We start from the raw sequence: 12525 nt of genomic DNA on the forward strand, positions 1-12525 counted from the left end.
TATGGCACTTGTTTATATTTTTGGAGATCTGACTTCCTTAATTAAAAAAACAAAGAATACAGTCATTAAATGGTGCTTTGCGACTAAATCTGAAAAACCCCAAAGGCAGCTCTCTCAACTGCTATGCTGTTTCTCATTCACTTCATTGAATTCTGAGCAAGAAGAAACTAAAGTCTCTCTGAAAAGAAACAATCTGAAGTTGAATACTCTGAACCAAATAATTTGATGGCATTTTGCTCAATACCACTAACAGAGGACGTATATAACGCATACACAACTTATTTAGCACAGAAGCACTGATAATCCATTGAATTTAATGTCCCATAAATACTAGAAATAAATCTGAACAATAAATTATATTCAAAATCTACAGAAAAAAAGTTATACATCTTGCACTACCAGATATCACAGAAAGGTAAAAAAAAAAATTTTTCAAAGCCATTAAATAGATTTTATGAGAAAAGGCATGCATAAAAAACCCTCCTTCCACATATAACATCCCCTCCCCACAATCACACAAAACCTTCAGTTGAATGCAGAAAAAAAACACTAAACACTGCTATTCTTAAAAACTTCAAGACAATACCACATATCACAACATGCTATTATACAAAAACCTACAGTATATTTTGTAAAAAAACAAACCAAAAGAGACCAAAAATCCCCAAGAATTTCCCTAAAATATTAAAGATAATCATTATCCTAAAGCCAGAAATGAATGTTACATGTAAAATGGATGAATCAATGCAGTTGATTCATCTCTGCTTGTGCAAGTTGAAAATAAAACACACCCACACAGAGTACTTTTGAATTCCCTCCCAGACACCACAGATCTCTGCCAAGGGCAAAGACTCTGATCATACCTTTTTCAGCCTCAATTGCCTCTACAGTGGCTGTACAGAAGTGAGCAGATGCATGCAAAATGAATGAGAAAGATGAAGAGTGTAATATCGCATAGCAGAAAAGGCAATGATCAATTTAATATAGTATGCTAAGCCAGATTAGATTACAATTAGTTAAAAAGACAATTAAGTTTTTGGGGGGTTGTTTTTAAGTCTAAGTGAAATTTTTCCTAAATTTTAGCTAACACAGTTTATCAACTAAAAGTCTGTCAAAGTAACACTAATTAACTGATGTTATTAACTATACATTTCTGTAAGTTTTGGTTGTGATTTTTGTTTCAGCTTTTTTTAAGACAGCAACAGAAAACTTCAACTGATGCTAAAGCTGTGGTATGGTTTAAAAAAATACTAAAAATCTATTTGAGACTATTTCTGAAGATTAAAATGCATTAGTGAGCTTCATTAAATTACCAGGCAGGACACTATAAAAATAACACGACCAGCATTCTAATAATTTGAAATTATTTTCCTCTTTATCATTAGCTCCCTGAAGTTTAACTAGTACTTCAATTTGTCACAATATTTTAAGCTAAAATGGGCACCTCTGAGAACTGAATCGTGAAATTTAAGCCATAAAAGACAAATCTAGCAAATCATATTTACAAAGTCTTGTAAGTTGTTTAGTTGAATCAACAACAAAGTCTACAGCAGGAAGAGGTCTGGATTTAACATAGTCTTAGTGGGTGAATTAATGTGAATATGAAAAACATTTAGCTCACTAGATGTTTTTCTAACTAAATAACTGTGACATCAGCTGTGATTTCTCACGTGTAAGATCTTTCCTTATAGTTTTAGCTCTAGAAGGCAAAGCTTTAACGTAAGGTTGTTATTATTATTACAACCTGAACTGTAGCTAAGTCAATTCTGGTAACAACTTTTTACCTCCCCTACTATTTGCCATGCCTCTAATACCACAATTTCAGAAATATTAAGTAAAAGTAGCTTACACAGAGGTAAACCTACTTGTGTAGTGCTTCATACATTCTGTTAACAACACAAATCATACCAGAATATTCAAGCAAGTACTGGGGAAAATAGCTCTATAAGAAAATAGGGCATTAGATCAGAATAGAATTCTTTAAAGAGATTTAAGTTCATTACTTCTCATTTCCTAGCCAACAAAACCAATCACCTACACTATGCCTACACTATGTTATGTATGAATTGCCTACATTATGTTATAAGCTCACTGTTGCATAAGATTCTAATTTTCACTGAGACAGTCTAAAAAAATTTGGATACTTGCATTAAGTAGGTATCCAATAAATACTTAAGGAAAATGCAGCATTTTGTATTTCATATACTGCACTTTCTATGGAACAAAAAATGAAAAAAAAGCTAAAATATTTCAGCACTTAAATCTACAGAGACAAGGGCAATTCCAGAATTAAATCAAAAAGCCACTTGTATGGATGGTTATTTATGTTTATGTTAAGGGAGAGAAACTTCCTCTATTTCTAAAAATAAATTACTTTAAGAATTCTTTTAGAAAGTCACCAAATACATACTTTCAAACTATAATAAATTTGCCATACAAATACGAAACTACGTAAAAAAAACCACCTCTTTCCACCATTTCCTGTTACCTGTGGAGTCTTTCTTTTCATCTTTTCCTGAAAAGATCACGAATACTGATTTATCTCTGCAAATTATGTAGCTTGGTCATAAATACAAATTTCAAAATTTACTCCTAGTTCACTCTACTTGTAGTACTACTATTCCAAAAAGACCTTGGAATATACATCACAGTTAAGGAAAAGATAATTTTCAACTTAATGTAAAAGAACAAACTGACTGGAAAATACAAGCACTTTAAAAAACCTGTACAGACTCAATTTGGAAAATAATTTTGTTGGATTCTCTTTTGCAGGTATATCTAAATTAAAACTCTAGTTTTTGTAGACTTTGATAAACCTCAAATAAATACTGGATCATATTAACAGGTAATTCTGAAGTCTTTGCTCTGAAAATTCTCACTTGAGAGCTGATTTCAAGCAACAGGTTTCAATGGCATTTCCATCCTTAATTTCAGCTCTCCCCTTGTTTTACTTAACAGATGGATGTGATAGAAAATCCTTGCCAATTTTCAACATAAACCCAAAAAACTATCTTAACTGCTTTCTGACTAATAGCAAGGGCAGTAGTTCAACCGATGTCCATGGAAGTACTTAAGAGTTTTTAATTTAGACTTGTGTTTAGTATGTTGCTGAATAAAGCTTTAGGTGTTTTGTCATTTTTTATCAGATGTTGGCTCAATTTGGAAGCTAATTTTACTGAATTCAGTTCACAAAATAAGTCACGAGGAAATGTTATTTTAAATAACAGTACTTAATATGGTCTTTAGTATTTCAGCTATTATTATGCAAGCAACAAAAATCATAAAATACAATTAACATTTTAAAAAATTTAGAAATATATGAAAACCATGATTTCCCAAAGTCTGTTTTTATCCTAACACATTAAAGCTATCCACGGGTAAGCTATGACTCATTTTAAAATAATATACCTATACATTCATGAAAAATAAAATTCATACATTGACTTCTCCCATAGGATGTAGGCTTGCATTTTTTTCCAGAACTATCTTTTTGAACTGACTTGTCTTTGTTTAGCCCTTCACTACAGTCTGCATTTGCCATTTCCCCTGGGCTGCTCTGTGCTGCAGTGAGGATCTGTCCTGGCACTGCCAGCTGGGACGGCAGAGCCACCAGGCACCGCCCCTCCAAGGAAGAGGAGCAGAAGGGCCAGCAGCTCACAAAACACAGCAGCTGGGCTCAGCAAAGTCCTGACAGAACAGTGGCATTTGCTAAGACCCCGTATGAAAAGTGTTACTGACATTAAGAGCTATAATAGGTATATATGCAAAAATCGCATATATGTGTATATCTATTTGCCCTGATAAAATAACTTTAGCCCAGCTCTCTAGAGAAACGTAGATATACACTCCAATTTCTTATCACTTTCAAAACTGCTTATAGGTTTAATAGCAACTAGCGTAACTAGACCTTTCCTCAATGTGCCATTGAAAAATGAACATTTTTAAGACTGAAACCAGGAAAACCTACGGCTTACTGGTCAATTCTGTGTATCTTTAAGCAAACAAAAGAACGGAGTAAAAAAATTACTTCAGTTAATATTATGTTCTTTCATTTTTGCAAGCCTAACTAGTTTAAATTATTGATAGTATACTGATCAACACAGTACGAAACATTTCAAAGAGTAATTAAATATTTGTAGTAAGAAATCCTACTATACTATTGGTGACCATGTTTTTGTCAAGAATATAAATTCTCTGATATTACAATGATTTAGAAAATTGTCAGTTAGCGAAGTTTTATTTTATTTTTGGTTTACTTCTACCTTTGCAGTTGAGCGTTATAATTTGAAAACTACTCTTTTAAGACTGAAAACAGTAACATGCTTATCAGTAAAAAGAAGTTACTTCAGTTTAAGAACTAACAGTTGGCATGATTTATTTTGAACAATCAACGACTAAAACAAATGAGGTATATTAATGTAGTGCATCAAGGAATATTGCCATCAAAAGTTCTAGTCAAGAAAAAACGCACACCCACAAAAATCCAGAATGCATTTTGCATACTTTCCAAATGTCCCACATTTTCAGTAATGGTAGAAAGTCACATGCTTTATGTAAAAAAAATTTTCTAGTCAGTTTGATCCTCTCTGGTATTTGTAATGCAACATGGAAAAAAAATTTGTTAAATCAGTGAGAGGAATGCAGACTCATTTTTTAAGCATAATAAAGTTTCTTATTAAACAATGAAAATTAAAGCTAGAACATGTTTTTGGAATAGTTGAATGGATTAGGAAACATACACCATTTCTTGTTATAGACATTCACAAAACAATCACATACACACACTGGACATATAAACTTACTTGTAGACATTATATGTCCACTGAAAAATTATTTTAAATGTGACATTCCTGTTTCAAAGCTATTAAAAATCAGCTTTGACAGTTTAATAGAAAATATAGTGAAAGGCTTAAAAAAAGCTACATAGAAAATATAAGGAATTCACATAGAGTCTAAATCATGAAATGAGAAAAGCAGCTACTCTTGGAAAATAGATTGTGTAAAAAGTGGTATTCATATATTCACAATCTTTCAACAGTTATAAAATTCAGTGTTCCCACACAGAAGTTTTATACTTCCTAGTAAAGCCTGACGGTGGCCAATAAAGTCTTTGAATATGTTAAGAGTGCTGCTGATAGGAAGTCCAGTTTCAGACTGGTGTATTTTAGTTATTCACCACTGAGAACAGAAAACATGGACTTCATTCTTTTAATACACTTGGTACAAGCTCAGAGCATTCTCCCTAATCCTAGTTAATCATTATGGGCCTTGTGAAAAATATGATCCAATGATTCAACAAACTAAAAAATGAATAAAAACCTTTCACAAAATATTCAATGAGCCAGATTACAGGTATATTTTGTATAGAGTTCTTTTTATTTTCATGCAAAAAAAAATATATGCACACTTAATAACACCCTTTTATTTTGATTTATTTACAAGTTTTAAATTCAATCCCTTTATTCTCAGCTGATTTTATAACAAATGATTGAATATTTTTCAAGTACATTATTGTTCAAATGCACAGACAATGTGCAGCAGCAAATGCAGCAAACCTCAAAAACAAGGTGCTACAACATTGCTTCTACATCAAGAGACAGACAAGTGTCTGGGATAGTGGTTTAATTTTAACACTTATACAGACATACATCTATACCTAGAGAGAGACAGACAGATCTAAGAAAGCAGCTACATCTGCAGAGGAAGGAAACAGCATGTTACAAGGACAATTCAGGGAGGTCAATTATACATAGAACATTTGACAAACAACATAGAGAACAAACTTTGGCATTAATTACCAGGGTACAAAACGTAGCACATTCCAATCTGTCAATGGAGTATAATATGGAACTATGCAGTCTGTAGCTGTTTGTTAATATTAATATCAACAAGTATTTGACATTGTCAATGAAAATACTAACAGGGCTATAATAAAACCATTTTAATGGAGAGCAGACAAGTAATAATGCAAAATTACACTGCCATTTTTGAATCTCTAATGATTAAATGCCTCAGTACGAGATCTGTAAGGTCACCCCACCTGAAAAATTGTAAACTAAGGAAGCTCAGAGTCTGAAAAACATAGCTTGACACTGCTGAACTAATTGGCTTTTAGTTTTATACCCTGGTTAAGTATCCATTTCACATTGCCTGATTAACACATAACACTATGCTTGTATCAGCCGCTAAGACAAGAACTGAAAAGCATAAGAAATTCCCTGCATGCATTATGTGTGGTGTTAGCAAAAGAGTGAGATGTGCCCCAGTCCATCTGAGGCACAGCAAGTTGCATAACATCATTACCACTTTGCAGGGTCTGTCGTCCTCCAGCCAACACTCCACTAGGTAACATTCCAGTGGGAGTCAAACCCTTGAGTGTCAGCACACTTTCACTCTCCTCCCTGGTGTGAAAAAAACCAGTAACAAAAACTTAAATATCTGCATGAAAACTTGCACTGAAGTAAAATAATGGTTGGGGAAAGGGAGAGCCTAGTTTTGCCGTGTTTTAGGCATGTCAAGACTGAATGCAAATTCTAATTCAAAGAATTTAAAGGGGGAAAATAATTCTATTCCACACCAGTCTTTCCTCTGCCTAGGAGTTATAAATGCTGGCTACTTCTGAACTAAATTCTGAGCAGTTATTCACATGCAGGTTCATTAGCTTTGAAATGAGCACTGAATGCCTCATGAGGTACTGAACATACCTCATAAAACAATCGCCAATTTTGTTGTAAGTGTCTTTACTCTAGGAAATAACAACTTTAAAAAATTACCCCTATTTGAGCAATTGTAGTCTGTGGAAAAACAGACATTTTGGGTAAATATGATGATGAAATCTCTGGATTTAAAGAGGATGGGGTATTTTTTAAATAGCTGAAAAGAAACAAACAAAAACTGGAAACAAAACTACTCAAGTTTCTCGTATGTCAGAAATTTTTGGAGTCAGACCTGATCTCCTCCATTACACCCCGATTTCAGTCTTTGTATCTGGTATTGCCTTTCCAAAACTTAGCTAACAGCTGGACAAACAACATGTAAATTAAAGATCATGTTCTCTAATTTCTTGAAATATGTCTCAAAAATAACTCAAAAATATTCTTTAACCAAAAATTCCGACATCAACAGGGTGCAACAATATGCCAAACAAGATTCTGATGCACAGTGATCTCCCTGAAAAATGTTTGGCATTCATTATCCTGAAAGAGATGTTTGCCTTACATACATAACGGGGGTTTAGGAATGCAGAAATCATGCAAGTACCTGAGAACAGAGAAGACTCTTGCCATCTTGCCAATTGCACGAATTTTGTTTCTGATTATTTCTTTCCGTGCGGCCGCTGTACCTACTTTCAATAGAATAAGAAAAAGTCTCAAGCTCAGGAGTATCTAGAAGATCAGTTTTAAAGTGCATCAAATTTAACACAATTGTTTAAGTTCAGTATTCTTCACAGGAGGTCAGTACCCAAACACTTAAGGGCACAATGTTATCAAATTAGAACTTCAAACCCACCATCACCTCTGTGTCCACAAAACGCACACAAAAAAGTTTAGATTGTTCACAATGATTTCCTGAAGCTAGTAAGCATCTGAACTACCACCACTACAGTGTAGTAACTATTGTAATTCATTTGCCTAAATTTTACACTTTAAATTCTTAGTACTGACATCTGTGTATATAAAGATGTAGGCAAGCAGCCCAACAGAGAAGCCACAAAAAAAAAAAGATTTTCTAATTGTTACACAGCTGTTCAAGAGAAAACAGTAGTTTCCTTGTTTTTATGTCAGCTACCCAAAACACAACTATACGAAAACCCCCCAGAAAATAAAAAAGCAAAAATTTGCAGTGGTACCTTTCTTACCACTTAAGTCTGTGTTCCACATCATCTTAGGTTTTCATCATTTGCAGAAATTACAAATACCAAAGATCTGGAGTAAATACTGCACATTCCACAAGGCAGAGTGATACCACTTGTGACAGAAAAAAGTGAAGACAAAACTCTGAAAGGAGGCTTGTGATTGGGAAGGAGAGCCACCTTTGCCTGCCTTGACATGAAAACAGAAACACCTTTCTCCAACACTAAGTGTTGCTGGTTTGTTTCAATTTATAAATGTCATCCTTCCCCTCATCTTACTTTCCCTTTGCCAACGCCTCAATTTCAGTAAAACAGTAGAGGCAGATGAGGAGGTATCAAACCCAAAGTCCTTACTTCTCTTCAGCCATCGGGGAAAGGAAGCATTAATCACATCAAGGCAAGAGTAACTCAGTTATACTGTGAACTGAACCACAGGGGACCAAGAGTGAACAAGCTCAGACAGGTCTATCAGGTATTCCAGAACTTCCATGTAGCGTGTTCAGTCTTGGGAGAAAGGTACACAATAAGAAGCTGCCAACTAAATTGCAAGAATGTAGAAGAGGGCACCACAGAAGTGGGCAGAGAAGAGCCACGTGTCCACGAGTTTGCCTACTTGCGTTCAAAAAGGGAGCTGTGGAAGAAGCTGTTTTCCATCCCTGCTGACTAGCAGGGGACTTCCCCATGAAGGTAAAGATGCTCGGGCACAACAGCCACACTTCTCAGACCACAGCTGCAAGAACACAAGGCCTTCTGTGGCACAAGAGAGGGTAGACTTCCCACCCTGAACATCAAACCAAATAAAATACAAAAGATAAAGCATGTAAGGGCAAACAACAACAAAACCACACAAGACAGAAAAGATGTGATGACAAAGAAAAAAAGGGGTCAAGAGACAACCTTTTGATGAACACAATGAAAGAATCTTGGGGTATGACAAATATCTGCCAGTCCATATAAACAAAACGAGAAAGACAGGAACTGCTGAGTAAAGTTTTTTTCAGACAAAGTCACAATTTTAACAGACATCAAACTAAAAAAGTGACAAAACAGGTGGCTCAGGAAAAATTTGGAATAGGATAGTATGAAACATTCAATTTTTACTGATAATAATTTCCTTGAAATTTTAACTTTTAATTTTTAAAGTCCTAAAAGTTTTTACTTTCTCTCTTTGAACAGTATTGAGTAGCCACTTCAGAATCTGGAATGAGAAGGGGACTCTAATTTTAGAGTTTTTGAAAAGGTCAGGGCTAAGGGGGACATCAAAGATTTCTCTGTAAGTTCCTCAGTTTTCCTTCTACCTACACCAATCTGCAGGCCTCACTGATGCCAAACTGTAACACACCAACTGGACAGACTTCAGGCAGTGCTAGATCCTGTGCTTTAAAGTGAGAAAGGTTGCTTTGGGGTAGTTTTGGTGTTTGGTTTGTTTGGGGGGTTTTGTTTGTTTCGATTTTTTTTTTAAATTAAGATGATGTCTCATTGTCCCTACAGAAGTGACACGGCCAAGGCAAAAGGCCAAATGCATTACTCCAGGCTACAGAACTGCACTTATGTGGTCACAGAATTCTGGTTACTTAGAGAAGACAGTAAGATGGCATCTGCTTGCAGAAGAATGTCTTGATTACATCCTAAATTATAGGAGATATGGCAAAGAACTTTCCCATTTCCCAGTGCCTGCACAAGAAACAAATTCTGAAATGCTGACACGTTATGCTCCAACCCTAACCTTTGGAAATGTGTCTATAATCTAATGCATTCCCAAGTATTACAAATACTCTCTGGAACCAACAAATTTATACAGAGAGCAAAATGATTATTAGGTTAGTAGTAGCCAGAAGAATTTCTCTGTACAGAACTATCTACCCAGTGATTTCTGAAAAACAGGTGATAGACCATGAATTTAAGTTAGTAAGTAGGCTTCTTTTCACAATTTGTATCTGGCCATCTTCCAAACAGCACAAGAGAATCAAAAAGTACTTTTTTTGACATCTCAGTTAAGAAGACTAAATGTACTACACAAACCAGGTTTTGGAACATTGTATAAACACATTCCATGCACAACCTTAAAAAACACAGCTCATGAGGAAAGTATTAAAGAGCAAGACAGACAACTGAAAGCTCCCTACACATGCAGGATGAAAGATAAAATTTTAGAAGCAGGAAAAAGAATGAAATTCTACAGAAAAAGGAATGAAGAAAGAAGGAAAAAAATTCATGCACAGAAAGACAGATGTCTTGAAATATGACTTCTGATAACAAAATACACAAGTCTTTATAAAATCCCCATTAAGTTGGTTAATAATCATAAAATACTACACAATATCTCTCAATAGAAAGGTATTTTCTCATTAATACTTTATACTCTCAGGTTCTGTGAAGTCATATTTCAAAACATTCCTACTCTGTCTGGTCTGTACCTTTTTTATTGCCATATATGAGTCGCTCTTCAGATGGAGAGTCCAGAAAAAAAGGAAGTGAACGATGGAGAAAAAGGCGAGTGAGACAAAAAAAAAAAAAGATATTTAACTTGGCAGTGGTAATAAAGAAGGAATGGAGAAGAAATGTGAAAAAAAATAAAATGGAAAATTGCAACACTTAAAAATGCATTCATCAAACAAGAAGTGGAATTGTTGAGAATATTTTAACATTTGACGATAAACAAGTGAAAGTTTGAAAGTCAACAGTTAAAAAAAAATCCAACCACACAGATAGATAAAGCATAGACAGTACCTAGGTGGCATAAGAGATGCATCAAGCAAAGAAATTGTTAAAGGAGACAGAAGAATAAAATAATTCAAATTAGGAAACTACAGACATGGCATATGCAATCAACTGACAACTGCAACTACTCTGGCAGACATAAATCCTAACACCTCAGAATACCACCTAACCCTGCTTGGTGCAATTGCTTTATGTTCAGTTTAGTAGGTTTACTTGAATAAAAACCAGGAATTGACTGTTGGCAGGATCACTTTTGAGACTTCTTTCACATTTTCACGTTTCTGGCAACCATCTAAATGGCAACAAAGTTGAAGTGGCTCAGAACCAATGCAATCCAATGTAAAACACACAGCTGCTTAGCACAACACTATTCTGCTATCAAATTTGAACACAGTAGCTATCAAATATTAAGAAAGGGGTTGTGTCTCTAATATCTTTATAAACGATCCTTTCATGTTCCTCAAAGGCTCCTGAAAGTTTCCTTCTTCCTCCCCCATCAACAACAATCCACCAGATCAGTTCTGTTATTAGTTAAAATGAAGGAAGTCTGAAAAATGTTTAGGTGTGACATTAAGCACCTCTGTAAAAAGACCATCAAAACAAAGTGTGATATGCTAGGTCTTCATGTCAATGTTGCTTCCTAATCATCATGCTACAAACATCTCTTAACAGTCTACTGTATCACAGTTTAAGAGACAGAAAGATGTTATAATCCATTACATGGATACACATAATACAAAGTACAAATACAAGTTGTCCTTTAAACTCAAACGCAGACTTAACCTTGCATTCCAGACTTTATTTATAGTACTTTGCCATAAAAAATATTGTATCTAATGTTCTTCCACATCAACTCTTATTGAAGAGCAATCATTAAGAAATTTAGGGTATTATAATACATTTATTCTAAATACTAGCAAAGTAAGTTAGTATGTTTTAAATTTTAAATGCCAAGACATTTGGAGAACTTCCCACTAAAAGTTTGCTTTATATAGAAATCAGATATGAGTATTTGCAAAAATTTGTTTTAAATAGAAATCACATACGAGGATTTGCAAAGGTTACTATTACTGCTTCTTGATCACAAACACAAACACAATTCCCTTCTCTGTCCTGCCAAAAGCATTGTTTCTACAGAAAAATTTGAAGGTGGTTTTCTTCAAATGCCAGGCAATATTACACCAATCTAAGTTAATTACTGTTCACAAGTTATTACCACTAAGACGATTTATGTATCTTAAAGTAATCCTTACCGTCAAATTGATCTTCTCCCTCTGTCATCAGCTCATCATCAGAGCAAATGCTCAAAACATTCACCAACATTTCTGTTACTGTATAGGAAAAAATAAACCTTACTTCATTCTGTGTACAATTTAAAATATTTCCATGCACACAAGATATAGCTAGTCACGAGCAACTCTAGTGAATTAACTTCTCACACCACAGCCATTGTTCAGTAACCTCATTTCAGAGTAAATGTTTTTTTGGATGAGAGCTGTCACAGAATTTAAAAAGCTCAGAAAAATAAGCAGCTAAAAGTTATACAACTAAACAATCAAACAACACAAAGAACACTCCTCTCTTACAAGGAGTTCTTTTAGATAAGAAGACTTTTCTTGTAAATTAGTAGTTTTAACCTTAGGTTAAGTATTTGAACTAGTTTTTATGCAAACTTTACTTAAATATGAAAAATTTTGACTGCTCAAATTCAGGCTTAAATTGAAAAAGCCACTCTGTTCCTGACACCTGCAGGCATGTACCAGAAGCACTCAAGCAGAAAAATATTTGAATATAAATATGGGAGTTTGTCTTTTCAAACTCTCCTTAAATATATCAACATAGTGGATACAACTTTTGTGAGACAAGTATTTTTTTTTTCTCCAGGAATATTCTTATTCTGCCACTCAATCTTTCCTACATATATCAGACTCTTTCTTAAAATATTCTAACCT

At 34.4% G+C, this 12525-nt stretch overlaps 1 protein-coding gene across 11 annotated transcripts in view; it reads right to left on the reverse strand.

Annotated features, from left to right (window-relative positions):
- The window catches only part of PPP3CB (protein phosphatase 3 catalytic subunit beta), a 47125-nt gene that overhangs the window by 9413 nt on the left and 25187 nt on the right, over window positions 1–12525 (reverse strand). For 2 of the 11 annotated variants that reach the window (XR_004241644.1, XM_032117069.1), the window contains exons 10-13: window positions 11827–11904; window positions 10270–10296; window positions 7261–7345; window positions 6304–6401 (exon numbers count right to left, since the gene is read on the reverse strand). Coding sequence is in view for 9 of the 11 variants with exons in the window: in XM_032117069.1 (XP_031972960.1) it covers window positions 6304–6401; window positions 7261–7345; window positions 10270–10296; window positions 11827–11904 (288 nt within the window). In the remaining 2 variants the exon portion in view is untranslated. Of the gene's footprint in view, window positions 1–863; window positions 894–2488; window positions 2516–6303; window positions 6402–7260; window positions 7346–10269; window positions 10297–11826; window positions 11905–12525 lie in introns of all 11 variants that reach the window. The other 9 variants (XR_004241645.1, XM_032117071.1, XM_032117062.1 and 6 more) reach the window with 8 other exon arrangements.

The sequence above is a fragment of the Corvus moneduloides genome, chromosome 8 (genome assembly GCF_009650955.1).
Source record: "Corvus moneduloides isolate bCorMon1 chromosome 8, bCorMon1.pri, whole genome shotgun sequence".
NCBI classification, from domain to species: Eukaryota; Metazoa; Chordata; class Aves; order Passeriformes; family Corvidae; genus Corvus; species Corvus moneduloides.